This window comes from Capsicum annuum, chromosome 10, assembly GCF_002878395.1.
Source record: "Capsicum annuum cultivar UCD-10X-F1 chromosome 10, UCD10Xv1.1, whole genome shotgun sequence".
In the NCBI taxonomy this organism is placed as follows: Eukaryota; Viridiplantae; Streptophyta; class Magnoliopsida; order Solanales; family Solanaceae; genus Capsicum; species Capsicum annuum.
Window position 1 is genome coordinate 218,980,715 of NC_061120.1, and position 22,525 is coordinate 219,003,239.

General features: G+C 36.7%; 2 protein-coding genes across 4 annotated transcripts in view; one reads left to right on the forward strand and one right to left on the reverse strand.

Moving 5' to 3' along the window:
• LOC107844695 (L-2-hydroxyglutarate dehydrogenase, mitochondrial) overlaps positions 1-16,809 on the forward strand; it is a 24,041-nt gene extending 7,232 nt beyond the window's left edge. For 2 of the 3 annotated variants that reach the window (XM_047397435.1, XM_047397437.1), the window contains 4 exons: positions 14,126-14,407; positions 14,592-15,025; positions 15,959-16,118; positions 16,258-16,453. In XM_047397435.1, the coding sequence (XP_047253391.1) occupies positions 14,126-14,407; positions 14,592-15,025; positions 15,959-16,118; positions 16,258-16,428 (1,047 nt within the window). In that variant the 3' untranslated portion in view covers positions 16,429-16,453. The other variant, XM_047397436.1, reaches the window with a different exon arrangement.
• A 673-nt stretch (positions 16,810-17,482) lies between these two features.
• Positions 17,483-21,683, reverse strand: LOC107843898 (probable U3 small nucleolar RNA-associated protein 11). The gene is made up of 8 exons (XM_016688312.2): positions 21,433-21,683; positions 20,912-21,002; positions 20,450-20,541; positions 20,263-20,356; positions 20,059-20,138; positions 18,981-19,064; positions 17,884-17,983; positions 17,483-17,803 (listed from the first exon to the last, which is right to left on the reverse strand). Exons 1-8 carry the CDS (start codon positions 21,486-21,488, stop codon positions 17,711-17,713), a joined length of 690 nt encoding a protein of 229 aa, XP_016543798.1. The 5' UTR covers positions 21,489-21,683; the 3' UTR covers positions 17,483-17,710.
• Between the last annotated feature and the right edge of the window lie 842 nt (positions 21,684-22,525).

Here is a 22,525-nt window from a genome sequence, read left to right on the forward strand (position 1 = left end):
GAGATCCAACATCTAAATGATGTGTTCGTGTTAAACTATAAGTATGTTTACCGTTTTCTTTATTTATTTTGTCTTTGTAAAATAAGGGTAAGGTATTTGTATACACCATTGTTAGATTGCACTGAGCATGTTATTGTTGACGATGTTGATTTTGTCTTCTTTTATATTTTATGTTAGTCTTCTTGAAGAGAATAACTAGCAAGGTATAACATACAAACGTTAATTTAAATAGGATTACAAAATCAAGGGGTTTGTTAATGTAATATATATTGTAGTTAAGACCAGTGTTTTCAGAGGTATTCACTAGGCGAGCCTCAGGGCAAAGTGCAGTAAACATGCACAGGGGCATTGTGGGGGACCGAAAGTCTTCTAATGTGTAAGCCCTACTATTTGGGGTGTTCTCCTAAGCCTGAATGACTAATAAGTCCTCATTTGAGCCTAAATACTCAAATGACTAATTGTTAAATATTAAGAAGTAAAAGAAAAACAATTTTTATTTTTAATCCTTAACTTTTTGTCTCATTCTCTATGCATTTCTCGACCAACTCAGGCAGGTACTTCTTCTTCCTTCTTCGTTATCTTTGGACCCGTGCATAGGGGAAGCTTTAGTGCTCCGGGCTGGCCGTTTTATTGATCTGAGTGCCTTTCTTTGTAGGTGATAAAGATATCAAATTAATCTTACTTGAAGTTTGGATTTTATTTTTAGGCATACCCAATTTTAGTGTTAGTTAAAAATCAAATCTTGATACTGCTTATTGGTCGATTAATTGGTAATGTTGCTGCCACGTGTAAAAGCCGTGGAAACAGCCTCTTGCAGAAATATAGGATGCGGCTGTGTAGCTTCTGGTTCGGTCCTTCTCCAAACCTTGTGCATTTAGTGCACCGGGTGAGCTGTTTTATTGGTCGAGTGTCTTTCTTTGTAGCTGATAAAGATTCCCAATTAAGCTTACTGAAAGTTTGAATTTAATTTCTAGGCATACCCTATTTTAGTGTTTAGTTAAATATCGAGTCTTGATATTGCTTATTGATCGATTAGTCGGTAATGTTGCTGCCACGTGTAAAAGCTGTGGAAACAACCTCTTGCAGAAATGTAGGATGAGGTTGCGGAGCTTGTGGTTCCGTCCTTCTCCGAGCCTTGTGCATAGCGGGAGCTTTATCCACTGTAATTGCTCTATGTCATGCCTAATCACATCCCTCCAATATTTCTTCGGATTACCTTTACCCCGCCTAAAATCATCCATAGCTAGCCTTTCACACTTCCGTATTGGAGCATCCGTGCACCTTCTCATCACATGCCCGAACCATCGCAACCTCACTTCCCATATCTTGTCGTCCATCAAAGCCACTCCTACCTTTTTTAAATATCTCTCTCTTGGTAAGTCCACACATCCATCTCAACATCTTCATATCCGCCACCTTCAACTTTTAATGTGGAAGTTCTTAACTGGCCAATACTTCGCTCCATACAGCATAGCCGATCGGACTGTATAACTTAGTTTTTAGCTTAAGAGGTACCTTCTTATCACACAAGATACCCTAAGCGAGCCTCCACTTCAACCACCCTGCACCAATACGGTGTATGACATCCCCATCAATCTCTCCATTCCCTTGAATCATAGACTCAAGATACTTGAACGTATCTCTCTTCCGAATGACCTGAGAATCCAGCTCCATTACCACGTCAGCCTCATGCGTCGAATCACTGAACTTACATTTCAAGTTCTCAGTCGTAGTCTGCTCAACCTAAACCCCTTAGGGTCTGTCTCCAAACCTCCAACTTATCATTAACTCCTCCCCGGATCTCGTTAATTTGTACAACACATGACGTCAAAACATCCATCACCAAGGCAAATAAAAATAGGCTAAGAGACGATTCCCGGTGCAACCCTGTCAAAACAGGAAAGTGCTCCGAATCTCCTCCTACCGTCCTCACATGATTCCTAGTGCAACCATAAGAAGACTAACATAAAGTAAAAAAGAAAGATAAAATCAACTTCAACAAAATAACATGCTTAGTGTAATCCCATCAATGAGATCTAGGAATGGTGTGTACGCAGATAAAACCCTTACTTTATAAAGGCAAAATAAAAAATAAAACGGAAAACATACATATACTTGAACAAAGATTTCAAATCCAGAGAGAATAAAATTATTCTCTTATGTTTATTATTTTTTTTTTCAGTTTTTCCCAACAACAATTATCATAACAATTCTTATAATCTTCCTACATATAAGGAAAAAAACTACGATAAAAGAGGTTAAACTTGGTCTCAAGCTCACTTTCTCGACTCAAATAAGTAGCACTACTTATTAGTTGAAGCAAATCTGCAGCTTTGCTTCCTGATACAACATCTCACATTTTAAAATCTATTTTTCTCAAATGGTGCATCACTTCTTCTAACTCTGTGCAAATCTTACGAGATATGCACGGAGCTAGAGAATGTGAGGCACCGTTTGAGAGAAATTGATTTTTAAAGACGAGATGTTTTATCAAGAGGCAGCGCTGGAGAGTTGTTTCATCTGACAACTAGACGTGCTACTTATTTAGGTAGAGAAACTAAACTTCAAAAATTACTTGGAACTCAGTATAACTTCTTTTATTGTAGGTACCTTTGATTTTTATTTTCTCCCTATTTGTAGGAAGATTATAAGAATTGTTGTGATGGCTGATTGTTAGTAAAAAAATTGAAAACGATAATACACACAAGAGAATAATTTTATTCTCCCTGGATTTGAGATCCTACATCTAAATGATGTGTTCGTGTTAAGCTGTATGTTTTCCATTTTCTTTATTTATTTTGTCTTTGTAAAATTTGGGTAAGGTATTTGTATACACCATTGCCAGATTGCACTGAGCATGTTATTGTTGACGATGTTGATTTTATCTTCTTTTTTATTTTATGTTAGTCTTCTTGAAGAGAATAACTAGCAAGGTATAGCATACAAACGTTAATTTAAATAGGATTACAAAATCAAGGGGTTTGTTAATGTAATATATAGTGTAGTTAAGACTAGTGTTTTCAGAGGTATTCACTAGGCGAGCCTCAGGGCAAAGTGCAGTAAAAATGCACAGGGGCATTGTGAGGGACCGAAAGGCTTCTAGGGTGTAAGCCCTGCTATTTGGGTGTTCGCCTACGCCTGAATGACTAATAAGTCCTCATTTGAGCCTAAATACTCAAATGACTAATTGTTAAATATTTATAAGTAAAAGAAAAATTGAAGAAATACAATTTTTATTTTTAAGCCCTAACTTTTTGTCTGATTCTTTGTCCATTTTTCGACCAACTCAAGCAGTTACTTTTTCATCCTTCTTCATTCTCTCAAGGTTCTTTCTTGAATTCTTGTCCTTTTTTTTTTTTAACTGTGAATCTTGTTGTTTTTTAGGGCATACCCCATTTTAGTATTTGGGTAAAAATCGAATTTTGACATTGCTTATTGGTCGAGTTTATCCAAAACAGTCTCTCCATCTCTGAGGTAGAGCTAAAGTCTGTGTACACTCTATCCTCCTCGGACAATGCTTTGTGGGATTATACTGTGAATCGTGTTGTTTTCTAGGCAAACCTCTTTAAGCTTTAGGTTATAAATTGAATTTTGATACTGTTTATTGGTTGAGTTTATCAAAAACAACCTGAAACAACACTCTGTCCTACCTGGACCCCACAAGTCACTTTGTGAAATTATATTGAATATGTTGTTGTCGTCGAATTTTTGTTTCTTTGGCTGATAAAGATTCTCAATTAAGATAACTGCAAGTGCGAGTTTTGTTTTATGAATACCCCATTAGTATTTTGCGTTTTTGTTATTTTATCTATTACTAGTTGTCTCATATGCCTCTACTTTCCTACTGTTATGACACTGCTTATGTTTTCTTAAAAGTTGTGTTTTTGCTTTCTTTGAGCCAAGGATTTTTTGGAAACGGCCTTTCTACCTGACAAGGTTGAGGTAAGGTCTGCGTGTACTCCACCCAGCCCAGACTCCACTTGTGGGACTATAATGTATATGATGTTGTTGTTGTTGGTCTAATTTGTGTCTTCTTTAGCTGTAATTAAGCTAACTGGAAGTCTGAATTTAGTTTTTATTAATACCTTATTAAGCGTTTAACTATAAAGTCTGAATTTTGATAATGCATAGTGCTTATTAGTCGAGTTTCTTGTTTCTTTTAGCTGATAAAGATTCCCAATTAAGCTAACTGGAAGTCTGAATTTTATTTTATGAGTACCCCATTAAGCATTTGCCTAAAATTTGAATTTTGTTAAAGAGTTCAGCCATATAAATCTTGAAGAAGAAAGAAAAAGAAGAGGAAAAACTCTCTTTCGTGTGAAACTGAATAGAACAGTAGAAGTAGAAACGTAAACTGCCTAGTCTATTCTAACTAATCCTCATTAACTACCTAATTACATCATTAAATAGATTAATTTACACAACATCTGGCCCTATATTCTTCTACACTCACCCTCAAGCTAATGGATGAAACCAGTTTTCTCATGTCTAGATCGCCACGCAAACAGTATTGTTGAGGTCTGCACGAAACTCTTAGTCTAGATCTGCCATCAGTTCTTTTGTGCCAATATGTTGTGTCTGAATGAGCTTCTTGTGAATCACTGGTTTCTCTATCACAACTCCCAGTTCCTTAATTACACCAGCTAGCCAAGTAGCCACAGTTGTTTGGATGCTCCTGAACTCAGCCTCAGCAGAACTTCTGGTTTCTTAGATTTCCATGGCACTATGGCGTCACCAGGCTAGACTACATATCCAGTAACTAATTTCCTTGTCTCAACAATGAGCCCTAGTCTGGATCACAATAGGCTATTAGTTTCAGATTTACATCCGCAGACATGAAAAGACCAAGACCTTGAGTCCCCTTTATGTATCTGACTACTCTTAGTGTGGCATCTGTTTGAGTCTATCTAGGAGCATGCATATGTTGGCTTAGGACTTAAACCACAAAGGAAAGATTTTTCCTGGTAATGGTCAGGTACAGAAGCCTCCCAACTATTCACTAGTGAACTCCTTTGTCTTCAAGTAGCTTTCCGTAAGTGACTGTTTCTGGCCTCACCACTTTGTCCAACTCATGAGAAGTGAGCTTATGATTGAATCAAGAGGTGTCCCTACTGGTTTACTCCCAGCAAGTCCTATCAATTCTATGCCAAGAAATTATTTAAGCTCACCTATGTCCTTCATCTTGAATTTGGATTATAGGTCTTTCCTTACTCTTTGAATATGAGTCAAGCTGCTACCTGTCACTAGCAAGTCATCCCCATGTACTAAGACTATGACCAAGGCTCCATCTATAGTCTGAATAAACACAGAGTGATCGTAGTGGGACTGGATAAATCCTGTATCATTGAGTGCCTCTATAAGTTTCAAATTCCACTGCCTAGGTGCTTGTTTTAAGCCATACAGAGATTTGTGTAGCTTGCACACACCCTGAGACTCTTCCGGCTTGAAAACCTCTCAAGCACATGCATGTAGACATCTTCAAGAAGATCACCCTGTAAGAATTCATTGTAAACATTCATTTGGAACATATACCAAGCAGAAGCAGCAGCTAATGCTATAACTGCCCTAACAATAACCATTTTTTCAAGGGAGAGAAAAAGTCTCGGTGAAGTCAAACCCTTCCTATTGAGAGTAGCCTTTGACAACAAGCCTAGCCTTATACCTTTCCCTTGCATCAGAAGCCTGATACTTGATCCTGAACGAACCTTTCCAGGAGGCAAGTCTACAATAGACCTAGTGTGATTTTTTTCTTTCAAGGCTGATAGTTCAGCCTTCACTAGCAGCCACCCATATAGAGTTTTACTGGCCTCAAAATAGGATCTTGGTTCAGTCATAGCAGAGAAAGCAGTTATGGAAATTCTAATATGGGATTTTCTTTTTGTAATCCTCAACTATAATATATATTACATTACCAAACCCCTTGATTATGTAATCCTATTTAAATTACATCTCCGAGGAAGAAGAAATCAAATTTTGATGTTGCTTATTGGTCGAGTTTATCAGAAACAGTCTCTCCATCTCTGAGGAAGAAGAAAGAAGAAGAAAAGGAAAAGCTCTCTTTCTTGTAAAACTGAATAAAACAGTACTAGTAGAAACGTAAACTGCCTAGTCTACATATAGACAGCTAACTGACCTATTCACCAAAATATCTAACTAACTAATCTATTCTAACTAATCCTCATTAACTACCTAATTACATTGTTATCTGGCCCCACATTCTTCTACACTCACCCTCAAGCTAATGGATGAAATCAGTTTTCTCATCTCTAGATTGCCAACCAAATAGTATTGTTGAGTCTGCACGATCTCGTAGACCAGATCTGCCATCAGTTCTTTTGTGCCAATATGTTGTGTCTGAATGAGCTTCTATTTAATCACAACGCCCAGTTCCTTAAATACACCAGCTAGCCAAGTGTTCTCAGCCGCAGTTGTTGGCATGCTCCTGAACTCAGCCTCAGTAGAACTTCTGGTTTCTTAGATTTCCATGGCACTATGGCTTCACCAAGCTTGACTACATATCCAGTAATTAACTTCCTTCTCTCAACAATGAGCCCTAGTTTGGATCACAATAGGCTGTTAGTTTCAGATTAACATCAGCAGGCATGAAAAGACCAAGACCTCGAGTCCCCTTTATGTATCTGACTACTCTTAGTGTTGCATCTGCTCGAGTCTGTCTAGGAGCATGCATATGCTGGCTTAGGACTTGAACCACAAAAGAAATATTTGTCCTGGTCATGTTCAGGTACAGACGCCTCCCAACTATTCTCTGGTAAACTCCTTTGTCTTCAAGTAGCTTTCCGTAAATCGCTGTTTCTGGCCTCACTACTTTGTCAAACTCATGAGAAGTGTGCTTGTGATTGAACTCAGGAGGTGTCCCTACTGGTTTACTACCAGCAAGTCCTATCAATTCTATGCCAAGAAATTATTTAAGCTCACCTATGTCCTTCGTCTTGAATTTGGATTATACGTCTTTCCTTACTCTTTGAGTATGAATCAAGCTGCTACCTGTCACTAGTAAGTCATCCCCATATACTAAGACTATGACCAAGGCTCCATCTATAGTCTGAGTAAACAAAGATTATCATAGTGGGACTGGATAAATCCTATATCATTGAGTGCCTCTAGAAGTTTCAAATTCTACACCTAAATGATGTGTTCGTGTTCAAATATATGTATGTTTTCCATTTTATTTATTTATTTATTTATTTATTTATTTTTTCTTCATAAAATAAAGGCAAGGTATTTGTATACACCATTGTTAGATTATACTGATTATGTTATTGTTGATTTTGTCTTCTTTTATATTTTATGTTTGTCTTCTTGAAGATAATAACTAGCAAGGTACCGCTCCATGTCATGCCTAATTTCCTCCGTCCAATATTTCTTCGGACTACTCTATCCCGACTAAAATCATCCATAGCCAGCCTCTCACATCTCCGTATTGGAGCATCTATGTACCTCCTCATCACATGCCCGAATTGTCGCAACCTCACTTCTCACATCTTGTTTTCCACCGAAGTCACTCTCACCTTCTCTCGAATAACCTCATTTCTAACCCTATCTCTCTAGGTAAGTCCACATTTCTATCTCAATATCCTCATCTCCGCTACCTTCAACTTTTGGATGTGAGAGGCAGCACTCCCGCTCCATACAACATAGCCAGTCCGACTGTAGAACTTACTTTAAGCTTAGGAGGCACCTTATCACACAAGACCCCCGAAGCTAGCCTCCACTCCAACCACCCTGCACCAATACGGACATCCTCGTCAATCTCTCCATTCCTCTGAAGTATAGACCTAAGATACTTGAAACTATCCCTCTTTCGAACGGCCTAAGAATCCAACTCCACTACCACTTCAACCTCATGCGTCGAATCGCTGAACTTATATTACAAGTACTCCGTCTTAGTCCTGTTCAACCTAAACTCTTTAGACTTGAGGGTTTGTCGCCAAACCTCCAACTTATCAATAACTCCTACTCAGGTCTCATCAATTTGTACAACATTGTCAACAAATAATATACACCAAGGAACCTCCCTTTGAATACGTCGCGTCAAAACATCCATAACCAAAGCAAATAAAAATGGGCTAAGAGAAGGTCCCTGAGGCAACCCTGTCAGGTACAGAAGCCTCCCAACTATTCTCTGGTGAACTCCTTTGTCTTCAAGTAGCTTTCTGTAAGGCTGTTTCTGGACTCACTACTTTGTCAAACTCATGAGTAGTGGGCTTGTGATTGAAATCAAGAGGTGTCCCTACTGGTTTACTCCCAGCAAGTCCTATCAATTCTATGCTAAGAAATTATTTAAGCTCACCTATGTCCTTCGTCTTGAATTTGGATTATAGGTCTTTCCTTACTCTTTGAATGAGTCAAACTACTCTCTGACACTAATAAATCATCCACATATACTAAGTCTATGATCAAGGCTCCATCTATAGTCCAAGTCAACAAAGAGTAATCATAGTGGGATTGGATAAGTCCTATATCTTGAGTGCCTCTATACGTTTCAAATTCTACACCTAAATGATGGGTTTGTTGTTGTAAAATAAGGATAAGGTATTTGTATACACCATTGCTAGATTACACTGAGCATGTTATTATTGATTTTGTCTTCTTTTATATTTTATTTGTGTTCTTGAACAGAATAGCTAGCAAGGTACCGCTCCATATCACGCCTAATCACCTTCCTTCAATATTTCTTCGGCCTACCTCTATCCCGCCTAAACCACCATAGCTAGCCTCTCAAATCTCCGTATTGGAGCATCTCTCCGTATTGGAGCATCTATACACCTCCTCATCACATGCCCGAAACATCGCAACCTCAGTTCTCACATTTTGTTTTCCACCGAAGCCACTCCCACCTTCTCTCGAATAACCTCATTTCTAACCCTATCTCTCCCGATAAGTCCACACTTCAATCTCAATATCCTCATCTCCGCCACCTTCAACTTTTGGATGTGAGAGTTCTTACTTGGCAGCACTCTGCTCCATACAACTTAGTTGGTCGGACAGTAGAACTTACTTTTTAAGCTTATGAGGCACCTTATCACACAAGACCCCCGAAGCGAGCCTCCACTTCAACCACCCTGCACCAATACGGTGCATGACATCCTCGTCAATATCTCCATTCCTCTGAATCATAGACCTAAGATACTTGAAACTATCCCTCTTCCGAACGGCCTAAGAATCCAACTCCACTACCACGTCTACCTCATGCGTCGAATCGCTGAACTTACATTTCAAGTACTCCGTATTAGTCCTGCTCAACCTAAACCCTTTTAGGCTCGAGGGTCTGTCGCCAAACCTCGAACTTATCATTAACTCCTACTCGGGTCTCGTCATTTTGTACAACATTGTTAACAAATAATACGCTGTGTCAAAATATCCATAACCAACGCAAATAAAAACGGGCTAAGAGACGGTCCCTGAGGCAACCCTGTCAAAATAGAAAAGTGTTCCGAATTTCCTCCTACCGTCCTCACGCGATCCCTGGTGCAACCCCTTGATTATGTAATCCTATTTAAATTAATGTTTGAATGTTATACCTTGCTAATTATTTCCTTCAAGAAGACTAACATAAAGTAAAATCAACGTCAATAAAATAACATGCTTAGTGTAATCCCTCTGATGAGCTCTAGGAATGGTGTGTACGCACACCGAACCCTTATTTATAATGACAAAATAAAAAAGAAAACGGAAAACATACATTTAACACAGATTTCAAATCCAGAGAGAATAATATTCTCGTGTTTATTATTTTTCTCAGTTTTTTCTCAACAACCAACTATCATAACAATTCTTATAATCTTCCTATATGTAAGGAAGAAAATAAAAATCAATCTCAAGTATCTTTGATAAAAGCAGTTATACTTAGTGTCAAGTGCTTTTTTAAACTCACTTTCTCGACTCAAATAAGTAGTATGTCTACTTATCAGTTGAAGCAACTCTCCAGCCCTGCCTCCTGATACAACATCTCGCATTTTAAAATCAATTTCTCTCAAATGGTGCCTTACATCCTCTAGTTCCGTGCAAATCTTGCGAGGTATGCATGACCTCACGGAGCTGGAGAATTTAAGACACAATTTGAGTGAAATCGATTTTGAAATGCGTGATGTTTTATCTAAAGCCAGGGCTAGAGAGTTGTTTCGTCTGATAAGTACACGTGCTTCTTATTTAGGTAGAGAAACTAAGCTTCAAAAAGTACTTGAAACTCAGTATAACTTCTTTTGTTGTAAGTATCTTTGATTTTTATTTTCTCCCTGTATGTAGGAAGATAATAATAATTTTTGTGTTGGTTGATTGTTAGGAAAAAAACTGAAAAAGACAATACACACCAGAGAATAATTTTATTCTTCGTGGATTTGAGATCCTACACCTAAATGATGTGTTCGTGTTAAACTATATGTATGTTTTCCGTTTTATTTCTTTATTTTGTCTTCGTAAAATAAGGGTTAGGTATTTGTATACACCATTGCCAAATTACACTGAGCTTGACGATGTTGATTTTGTCCTTTTTATGTAATGTTAGTCTTCTTGAAGAGAATAACCATCAAGGTATATAGCACACAAACGTTAATTTAACTAGGATTACATAATCAAGGGGTTTGTTAATGTAATATATATTGTAGTTAAGACTAGGGTTTTCATAGGTGTTCACAAGGCGAGCCTCAGGGTGAAAATGCATAGGGGGGTTGTGGGGGACCTAAAGTCTTCTAAGGTGTAGGCCCTGTTATTTGGGGTGTTCGGCTAAGCCTGGATAACTAATAAGTCCCTAAGTTGATCCTAAATACTCAAATGACTAATTGCTAAATACTCAGAAGTAAATGGAAAACTATAGAAAGAGATATTTTATTTTTAAGCCTTAACTTTTTGTCTGATTCTTTGTCCATTTCTCGACCAACTCAAGCAATTACTTTTTCTTCTTCAGTCTCTGAAGGTTCTTTCTTGAATTCCTGTCTTTTTTTTTTACCGTGAATCTTGTTGTTTTTTTAGGCATACCCCATTTTAGTATTTGGGTAAAAATCGAATTTTGATATTGCTTATTGGTCGAATTTATTCGAAACAATCTCTACATCTCTGAGGTAGAGCTAAAGTCTACGTACACTTTATCCTCCGCGGACCTGTTGCTTGGACTCTTCAAAAATGTCTATGGGTGCGTGTCGGATCCTCCAAAAATAGTGTATTTTTGAAGGATCCGACATGGGTGTAGCAACATTTTTGGCGAGTTCGAGCAACTTAGCCGCAGACAATGCTTTGTGGGATTAGACTATGAATCGTGTTGTTTTCTAGGCATACCTCGTTGTGCTTTTGGTTATAAATTGAATTTTGATATTGCTTATTGGTTGAGCTTTATCGGAAACAGCATCTCTAAGGATGAGGTAGAGTTAAGGTTTGCGTATACTCTATCCTCCCTGGACCCCACAAATCACTTTGTGGGATTATATTGAATATGTTGTTATTGTCGAATTTTTGCTTCCCAAGCTATCCTCCAATCACCTAGTATGTGTATACACGAATTGATCCTAACAGTATGTTGTTTTTGTTGTTGTTGTTGTCAAGTTTTTGTTTTGTTAGCTGATAAAGACTCACAATTAAGATAATTGGAAGTCTGAATTTTATTTTTATGAATACCCTATTATTCATAAAAACAAAATTCACACTTCCAGCAACGCTTAATTGTGAGTCTTTATCAGCTAACAAAACAGAAACTTGACAACAACAACAACAAAAACAACATACTGTTAGGATCGATTCGCGTATACACACACGAGGTCGACGAAGAGGATGAAGAAACGAGAGAGAAAGTTCGTGAGGAGAGAGAGATACGTAAGAATGAATTACGTGGTAACACCAGTGAGTAAAATCCACAGCGGACAGGCTATTTATATTGATGATTCAGAGTATGTACAATTACACAGAAAAATGAGAATAAAAGGTACAGCCTAAAGTGGTGTATAATCCCACAAAGTGGTGTGGAGGATAAACCGTACGAAGAACTTACTTTTGACTATTTGGTGATTGAGGAAGGTATAGTGGGCATCGCAGTGGCTAAAGAGCTTAGTGTAAATCATGTTAGAGAAGTTCTGGTTGTGGATTCTGCCCCAATTTTTGGGACTGGTACACGTTCTTTCAAGGTTCTTCTTGTCTTCTTTGTTCTAATTTCTACTGTGAATCTTGTTGTTTTTTAGGCGTATCCCATTAAGCATTTGGTTGAGATTCAAATTTTGGTATTGGTTGTTAGTCGAGTTTCTATTTTTTTTAGCTGATAAAGATTCAGAATTAAGCTAACTAGAAGTCTAAATTTTATTTTTATTAATACCCCCATTAATTAAGCACTTAAATTTGAATCTGCTGTTGCTGCTGCTTATTAGTCGTGTTTCTTGTTTCTTTTATCTGATAAAAGTTCCAATTAAGCATAATTAGAAGTTTGAATTTTTATACTGGTAGTCAATCAAGTTTTTTGTATGTTCTCTTTGCTTGCGGGCATCTCGATTAATTTTACCGGATACCTAGTACCTCCCCATAAACAGTGATACACGAGGAAACTACGGAAATGAGAACACAAAAACAAGGAAATAATAGAAATGAAACAAGGATAAAAGATAGATGTATAGATAGACACAAATGATAAAAAGAGGACAACCTAAAGGTATATTAAACCTGAAGACCTTCCTTACCCCTTATGAAGACCGAGAGTGAAATGGATCACTCACAACCAATGTTTCTCACAAGTCCATAAAGCTCCCAACAAGCTTTCAATAAACACTCTCAAGTGTACATTCACCAGAATCATCTAACCCTAAAATAAAGAGAAGACTACCTATTTATAGCCTAGGTTATTTATTACAATTGGGCCCGAAAGTGACCTACGAGCCAAATACTCAAGACTATGGGCCCAAAAGCCCAAATAGCCACACGGTGGCACATATGCTCTGCCTTTGCTTCGTTGGACCTCATAAACTCCATGCTATCTTCCAAACTCGATGTTGTCCAACACTCCTTTGGATGATATCATCAAGTGTAGTTCCTTCCCAAGCTATCCTCCAATCACGTATTTGCTTCCCTAGAACGACCAAGTCTTGGATCCTTAGGTGTGATCCTTGAAGCATTGATCTCAAAAGAGTGGAGCCAATTCGGCTTGTATCAAACAGTCTCTACCTCCATGAGGTAGGACTGAGGTCTGTGTACGCTCTCTACAAGCTACCTCCCATGCATTGGGTTAACTCTGTCCACCAAGACTTGAACATATAGGGAGAAATCAGTCTATTGTGTTATTTTCTACTGTATAATAATCTTGTTTTTGAGCATTTCACATTAAGCATGAACTGGAAGTTTGAATTTTGATACTGCTGAACAATCAAGTTTTGGTCTTTTGCGAGAACTATCCTCTATTAACCATGAAAGAGACTTTGAATTTGATATTGCTAATGAATTGACAATTTCTCGTCTTCTTCTACTTTAATCTTTTTCCTAGACATTCCCAGTTAAGGTGAAAGTTTAGATTTTGATACCGCTAATTAATCCAGTTTCTTGTATTCCTCTACTCTAATCTTGTTTCAGAAATCGGAAAATTTCCAATTTAGCATGAATTGAAAGTTAAAATTTGATTCTGCTAATCATTCGGGTTTCTCATCTCTGGCTGTAATCTTGCTCCTATAGCTACTGAATGAGCATAAATGGGAAGTTTGAATTTTGATACAGTTAAGTCTCTTATGCTTTGGTGGTGAAAGTTGCGTTCTAGCGGACTGGTTATTCTCCTCCTCTTTACATCTACACCTGGGAATACAATCGAATGCAGCATGGAGAAACTATTTGTCTTAGCCTGATTAGAGTACATTTACGTGATTTTGAATTTCAAGTCAAGTACAAGCACACTCTGGTGCTGATTATCATGACTACATTTTGAGTGTTAAACTTCGAGTTCACCCTGGATTCAATTTTAAAAACATTGATTTACAATACTATGCATATCAGCGCATATGCTCTAGTGACAATAGTCATTCTTATCTTTTCTCACTTCAATGCAAACTCTTTATCCAACTCGTGTAGATCTCTTTTCTTGAAATTATAAAGGAGTAACTGCAAGGAGGCTCCTCGCATGAGCTTTAACTTTCAAATTTTATCGCAGGCATCTTTCTGTGTTAGAGGGAAAGAATTGCTCTACAAATATTGCAAAGATCGTGAAATTCCACACAAGCAGATAGGCAAGTTAATAGTTGCTACTGGATTATCGGAGGTTCCAAAGTTGAGTGCTCTCATGAATCGAGGAATTCAAAATGGGGTTGAGGGTCTGAGAATGATGGAAGGGTATGAAGCTACTACACTGGAGCCTGAATTGCATTGCGTTAAAGCTTTATGGTCTCCTTCCTCGGGAATAGTGGATAGCCATTCCTTGATGCTATCATTGGTGGTATTGCTTCTCACCATTTTATGTCATATTGACTGCTTGTTAATCAACATCCAAAGAGCTCATTCTTTAGAACTTTGCGAATAAAACTCTCTTTACTTAGAAGAGCTCGATTTATCATTATTTGTGTACCTTTTAGAATCATTGATGTAATATTGACAGGATTATGACCATACCATGGGTTTAGGGCGAAGCTGAAAGTCATGGGACAACTTTCTCTTACAACACTGCTGTTATTGGTGGTCGTATTGAAGGAAATCAAATTCAAATTCATGTTTCTGGGAGCGATGCCCTTGCAAACTGGAACGAGAGGACTGAATTGGACTCTGAACTAATTCTTATTCCAAAGCTTGTAGTTAATTCTGCAGGTCTAAGTGCTCCAGCCATTGCAAAACGAATTAAAGGTCTACCCGACAGCATTATTCCTGCTTCTAAATATGCTCGTGGTTGCTACTTCACACTTTCAAACACTAAATCCCCTTTCAAGCACTTGATTTATCCTATACCTGAGGTCAGTGGCCTTGGAGTGCATGTTACCTTGGATTTGAATGGCCAAATCAAGTTTGGTCCTGATGTCGAATGGATTAAAGGAATTGATGATATTCCAAGCTTCCTCAACATGTAAGTTCTCATCGAGCACACATAATAACAGCTCATACCATTCTTCTAAGATATTCTTATGTGGATAAATTTGACAATGATGATTCTTAAACTAGCAAATTCTATATCAGTTGTTAACATTCTTTCTATGTTTTAGACGCTTAAAAATTCTTTATTCTCCCATCAATGCCCAAATTTGTGTCTCATGGTTGAACTCTTTAGTTTCAGCTTTCTTTCTGTTAGTTCAAATTTATAAGAAGTGTATTAAAGTTTGTCTGAGATCGTATATTTTCAGTGGGTAGACCTGGTGGTTTAATATTTAGGAAGTTTTCAATATTCTTTAAGATGTTCCTTGATAGCCTCATCCTTCAAGCATCCCGATATGGTTGAGGGGGGCTACAGTAGTAATCTTGGATCTTGAACCATAAGAGGTTCTGTTATGTCCTTGTTATTATCTCTGGAGATGGACGTCAAGCTATTGCATTGATGTTTCATCTTTGTTTGCACCAACTGAAGCTCAAAAGTTTGAGCATTCCTTACTGTTTCAAGTGAAAAGTGAAAAGTTTACTACAACAACAACAACAAACCCAGTGTATTCCCACATAGTGAGGTCTGGGGAGGGTAAGATGTACGCAGTCCATACCTCTACCTCTAAAGAAGTAGAAAGGTTGTTTCCGATAGACGAAAGTGAAAAAGTTTACTGTTTCAAGAATTTGTAGGTGATGAATATTTAGACCGATAATGTAAATTTTTTGCATATTGGAAGGTTTGAAAGCATCTGCTCCGTTCGAGTATTTCAGCCCATTACATTCTTTCTACTTAAAATGGAAAATGGAATTGCAGAACAGTCCAAAGATTTGCTTAACGCTGGAAATGGTTACTCTTCTTGCATTACGAGACTAATAGGAATAGAAGAGTTCTAATCTCAGATATGATGTGCTTATGATATTCTAGGTTCGATTACTCTGTGTGTGAAGACCGTGCAAATCAATTCTACCCAGCGATAAGAAAATACTACCCTGGTCTGAAGGATGGATCTTTGGAGCCAGGTTATGCAGGCATCAGACCAAAGCTTTCTGGTCCAGAAGAGGGTCCTACTGATTTTGTTGTTCAGGTAACACATCAAACTTGTTCTGAGTTTTAACCCGAATGGTCCCTTAAGTTCCGTAGTAGATCTATTTCATCGCTGTATTGTACTACTCTGATCACATGTGATTAACTAATCAGTAATTGCTACAAAATTGACGGTTCAGGTGTTTCCCTGTGACCACGTTATAGAAAGTACTCTCATCGGGCTCTTCTCCAAACTTATCAGACAAGCATTGTCGGAATCAGTTTTCAGTTATATCTCAGTTGTAGTTCCGTCTGCTAAATCTGACATTATCAGTTATCAGTTTTATCTCAGTTGTAGTTCCGTCTGCTAAATCTGACGGTCCCTCAAACGCGTGTTTTGCAGGGAGAGGAAGTTCATGGTATAGCTGGTTTAGTCAACCTGTTTGGGATTGAATCACCAGGCCTAACTTCCAGTATGGCTATTGCAGAACATGTTGCTGCTAAACTACTGAAATAATATGAGATTCTTCTGCTCGCGCTGAATTGATATTTAATCTTGCGAGAAGTTTCAGATGTTTTGTTAGAGCTCTTTAGTCATAGAAATGTATTATCATTGAAATTTAACTTTCTTAAGAAGGGATATATTGTACTTTCAAGTGACATAAGAGTAAGTTTCACAAACATTTGCACTTGTACACAGCAATTCCTAGAAGCAAATGCATATAATTGTGAAGGAAGTTGCCATTCTCGTATTTGATTGTGGACTTCTTGATATTTAAATTCATGGGGTCTATCGGAAACAACCTCTCTACTTCATATGAGGTAGTGGTATGGACTGCGTACACTTACCCACCCCGGACCACTCCTTGTGGAAAAATACACTGGTATGTTGTTGTCCATCACTTGCAGTTATGGATCATTCAATGAATGACTAATAAAGGATCCATCGATATTAATCTACTTGAATTAGAATGCTTGGTACTTTGTTATTGTACATAAGCAAAGTATTACATATCGTATTCACTCTCCATACTCTTTCTTACCATCGGAAATGTTCGTCCTATGTACTTCCTAGATTATTCTAGCAAATAGCAGAATCGCAGCTAGGGAGCTATGCATATCAAGCTATTTTTAGCATGATATTTGGAGAACTCTTTGTTGCTACTCAAACAAGCATGAAATGTATGCTTGTATATTCATTCCGTAGGCCAAACCGAATATGTAATTATTGGAATAGGTGTAAAAGACTCAAATCCAAGCATGACACAACTTATATGGTAGTTTAATATCTCCGCGAATCTAGAAAATCTGCTTGCATTGTATTATTTGGTCTACGTACCAAAACCGATAACATTGATAACATTTGAAATTATGCAGGAGTATATATATAAAAAAGATGTTTTTTTTGGCTCAGTACACAACACGTCGAAAGCCTCATAAGAAGCATCAGCTGGAATTGTGAATAATCTTGACATTCTACAAAGGTGTGTATGTTCAACAAGATGGTTTATGATAAAAACAGTCATCTACTTCTGATTCCACGAAAAGAACAATGCACGAGGTCTTTGCCCTCACAAAAGTAACCCAAAATATTGTAGAGCTTCAAAACGCGATAAGAGCTTCATCGCGCTTGTATTACAGACATAGAAATTCTCATCGTTTGCGTTCTTGTCTCCACTTGTAGACAGGTTTGTCTGTTGGGTTAACAAGCTCTTCTTCACGAAGTTTGCGTTTCCTTCCAGATTTCTGGTTTAACATAAAAAGAAGTATTGTAGCATCACTGTTTACTATCCTCGAATACTCAAAAGATATAACCTTAAATGTACCTGCAGTTCTTTCTGCATGGCCATATCCATGTATAGTTTCTCTAAATCTCTCACCCTGCTCTTTCTTGCTTCCAACTCTCTGTAAGAACTCGCTGTCTTCCTGCATGGAAGATTCCAATAATGAAAAAGTTTTCTTTGAAACCAAAGGAAAATTAGTTTACACATTTATGTAAGTGCACAAATCTGCCGCTACCTAGCGTACAGAAGTAAAATAAAGGATTTATGCAATTCCCATAAACAAATTGGATCTCACGCTTCTGTATAATGTGTTGAACGCATTTGCAATAGCAGATTTTGAACAACAATTTGCACAAGTTTCAATACGACAACACTTTAAACATCACGTAAACCACAGTGGATACTGTTTATTCCAATTGCATTCCGCCTTTCTGGGAGTGAAGGAAAGGATCAAATAAGGAAGAAACTACCCACAGCTTCAAGAAACAAATGCCTCCAATGTTTAACGGAATGGAACGTGATTCAATAAAATGTAGAAGACCAGTTTTTGGTATACAAGGACACAGCCATTTCAAAAATTTTATCAGCTATCTGGATAAAAAGATATGCAAGTTTTGAACACAATTGATGTGTTCTTTTTCCTTTTTTTGGGGTTGTTTTTGATAATTGAGAATCCACATCAGTAAACTAGTAAGTTTCTACACCTGAGAAAAAGAGAAACAACGAGCCATCATCCTATGATAATAAATTAAGGAGACTCATGGAACCATATATCTCTAATTACAGCCTAGATGATTAGTTTCTCTCTTACAAGAACTAGTATAAAACATACCTCATAAGGAAAATGCTTGACGGATTTTAAATAGATTGCTAAAAGGTTATATCTTAGACAAGTTCAAAACATGATAATGAATTACGAAGACCCATGGAACCACATATAAGAAACTACACGATTAGTTTATCTCCTATAAGAAACTAAGATCCAGTGTCAGAATCATCATAATAATGATAATACTGACATATCTCGTAAGGAAACTGCTTGCAGATTTTAAAAGGATTGCTAAAAGGTCAAGTCTTATACAAGTACAAAACATGATATAATCTTCTGTACAACATAAATAAGAAAAAGCTGTGGTTACCTTCTAATACTGCTGGGCAAGTTCTCAGAAGCAGCCAGATTACTACGTTCTGAAGCTTTAGTCGCCAACTCTTCTGCTTCCTCCCTGAAAATAAACAAAACACAGAAAATAAGGAATTGGAATATGGAACTACAACATAAAAGAAAGATCTTTTAACGGAATCAGAAAATTCAAAGTGTATTTGGGTGGGGATAGTAAAAGAAGTGATACAAAAATATGCGAAGTCTAATTTGCGGGCTGTCCAAAATGATAATAGATTTAAATAAAGCTCTTAGGAATCCTTATATAGAACCACATCATCCAATTCTCAAATATGTGGGATATAGAGGAGAGAACCAAAAGAATAATAAAAGAAAATGGTATGCCTTGATCATTGTCATTTGAGACTAAACAAACAAAGCTTAAAACAGGAAACAAGGAAAAGGTACTGAAAAAACAAGTCCCGAGTGGCTGAAATCCCACTGCTGAATTCAAGCTTGCACTGAGATACTTGCACCGTTCCAATGTTTCAGCCTTTTTGCCCCAAAGACCCTAACTTAAGTTAATTTCAGCGATTTAGTATCAATTCAGCCTCCTGAGAGGTTCAGTTACAAGTGGCACTGCTGCCTGGTAGGCTAATTTATTAGGACAAATGAAACTAGAGTTAGGTGATGTTTGCAGATAATTTGCGAACAAAGCATGGATGTCCATTAGAGATAATGCTACGATACAGGAGGGAATCATTAGTCCTTCTGATTCAGTCATGTGGTAAAAGTCAACCGAGATGAAGTGATGAGGTTTCAGTTCACAAAGAAAGCTAAATATTGGATGCAATTTCTCAGGCCAAAGAATAACCATCAAGTAGATAGCTCCAAATGAGTCTTAAGTTGTATGGTAATAGTGAACTATTTTCTGAAGTTAATGATATTTCAACCCATGAAGATAGTTAAATATTGAACGAGAATTGTCAGACAACTTACATTCAAATAGACGTTCCAAAACATGATTGTAATTTGAGTGCACAAACACATGTTAACTCAAGAATGTAAATCATTTCAATCCTGTATGCTGAATGTGCAATTCAAGAGGTATTTCTAACCTGTCTTCAGCATAGTAGACACGCCTATTTGATGGCTGATCATCAAGCGAGTGCAGCATGGCAGTTAGTTTCTCAATTTTCTGCATACAATAAGAGTTATTTACAAGAAGGAAGCAGAAGAAACTTCTCAATTCTAGGGATCAACAAAGAGAAAGAGAAAAAAAAAGTTAATTACAACGTGAACCACAATAAGCAACAGTAAACCTTTTTCTCACTCTGAACTTTCTGTAAAATATAGCCTATATCCTGAGTCTTCATTAACATAAGTTCCTCTTGAGTGTATTTATTTGCTTGGCTCCTGGAAACACGGAAACAGCATCCAACAAGTCAGGTCAATCAAGACTGACGAAGAAATTAGCTCAAGCAAAAAATATGAATATTCATCTCTTACTCCAATCTGTGCACTCCATCAACAGTTTTTGTTTTAATCATCTTGAAGTAGAACTCATCTGGATTTCGAAATGCTGCTTTTTCCTTGAGTTTCTGTAAGGCAAATAACAAATATCACTCACATATCTAATCATATAAAATGTAAATGATCATTGAGGGCACAGATAAAAGTACCGTCAAATAAAATACTTCAAATTCAACTAATTCCATCTTTAAACCTTCCTATCTATGGTCATGTCCTCCGTAAGCTAAAGATATAATACATCAAGCTATACAATACTTCGAATTCAACTAATTCCGTATCTAAATCTTCTTATCTACGGTCATGTCCCCTGTAAGCTTAATATGTAACATATCAACCTATAAAAACACTTCAAATTAAACTAATTCCGTATCTAAATTTTCTTCAAACTCCTAAACCTTTCAATTCCATGCCGAACCCAAAAAAAAAAACAAATTTTACCTGTAAAGTTTGCTCCTTTTTGTGGAATGCTTTTGCTCGTACCACATAATCTTTGTGTTTCTCAAGTAACCCAAATTTTTTCCTTGCTTGTCTAGTTAAATTAACAAAAAAATCAACTCCAAATCACATAAAATTAGTGTGTGTGTGTGTGTGATTAAACAAAAAATCAACGCCAAATCACATTTAATTTGTGTGTGTGTATATAATTCTGTGTTTCTCAAGTAACCCAAGTTTTTCCCTTGCTTGTCTAATTAAATTAACGAAAAAATTAAACAAAAAATCAACTCCAAATCACATAAAATTAGTGTGTGTGTGTGTGATTAAACAAAAAATCAACGCCAAATCACATATAATTTTTTGTGCGTGTGTGTGTGTATAATTCTGTGTTTCTCAAGTAACCCAAATATTTTCCTTGCTTTTCTAATTAAATTAACAAAAAAATTAACCAAAAAATCAACTCAAAATCACATATAATTAGAGTGTGTGTGTGTGTGTGTGAAAGTAATTAATAGATTACTTACGGTTGAGCTCGCTCTTTATGAGCTCGTCTTGGTATTGCATTTTTGAAGGATGACATTTCTACGATTATTGATTTGTTACACTGAAGCAATAATTATGAGTTTATTTTTCTTTGAAAAGATTTCAACTTTTTGCAGAGATTAATAGTAATAGGAGGAGGAGGAAGAAGAAGAAATTAGGGTTTGGTAGAATTTTAGGGATTTATGATTTGGACTTCGTTTTTTGTTTGACCCGCTACTAAGGAGATGATGGGCTTTGAATTCGGGCTACTAAGGTGATGGGTTTGGAATTGAGGAAATTAGGCTCAGTATCCGCCGAAGTGTTCGGTATTAAAATTTGGGCAAACAACATAAATCTCTATAGTTTGGACCTTAATTATCAAAAATCTCGATATTTTGCATAATTGCTGAAAATCTCAATTTTGGATCTGTCGAGATACATAAGTATCTCCCGATACATCCAACGAAGATGCATTTTTCTAGTTTTGGGGTTGTCGAGATATATAATACATCCAAAGAGTATATTTTTTTTTCTTTGTAAAGATACATAATTAGCTCTCGATATATTTTTTAAAATTTTGGGGTTATCGAGATACATAATCAGCTCCTGATGCATCCAACGAAAGATACATAATTAATTGAGATTGAGATAATACATAAATATGACTCTAAACTTGACACCAAATTATAACTTTGACCTTAAACTTTGACAGTGCACAAATATGACCTTTAACTATTCAAAACAACATAAATATGACCTTTAAATGACTTTTCACTATTATTTTTTCATAATTTTCAGCTCAAAGATGAAAATAACATCTAATTTCTTTTGTCATTGCGGAAAAAGAGCAATATTGAAAATTTATTAATTAGGTGGGTCACCCTCATACGAAAAAATCATGCGGGTATGTATATATATTATAAAGCAGAGGGCGAATTTAAGTTATATAATACATCTAAATATAATTTATTTAAACATTAAATTAAAGATGAAGCTATACTATTAATAAAAAAAAATTATAGTTTTAATAAAACGTTATTAAGGATAGTAGTAGTATATTAAATTAACATTATCAAATTAACGTTATTAAATTAA

Excerpts from the sequence above, each read along its gene's own strand:
- LOC107843898 (XM_016688312.2), bottom strand. The coding sequence starts at position 21,488 with ATGTCATCCTTCAAAAATGCAATACCAAGACGAGCTCATAAAGAGCGA. Across the intron at positions 20,357-20,449 it reads GATGGAGTGCACAGATTGGA|GAGCCAAGCAAATAAATACA; the intron begins GTAAGAGATGAA and ends CCGTGTTTCCAG. Across the intron at positions 20,139-20,262 it reads AAGTTCAGAGTGAGAAAAAG|AAAATTGAGAAACTAACTGC; the intron begins GTTTACTGTTGC and ends TATTGTATGCAG.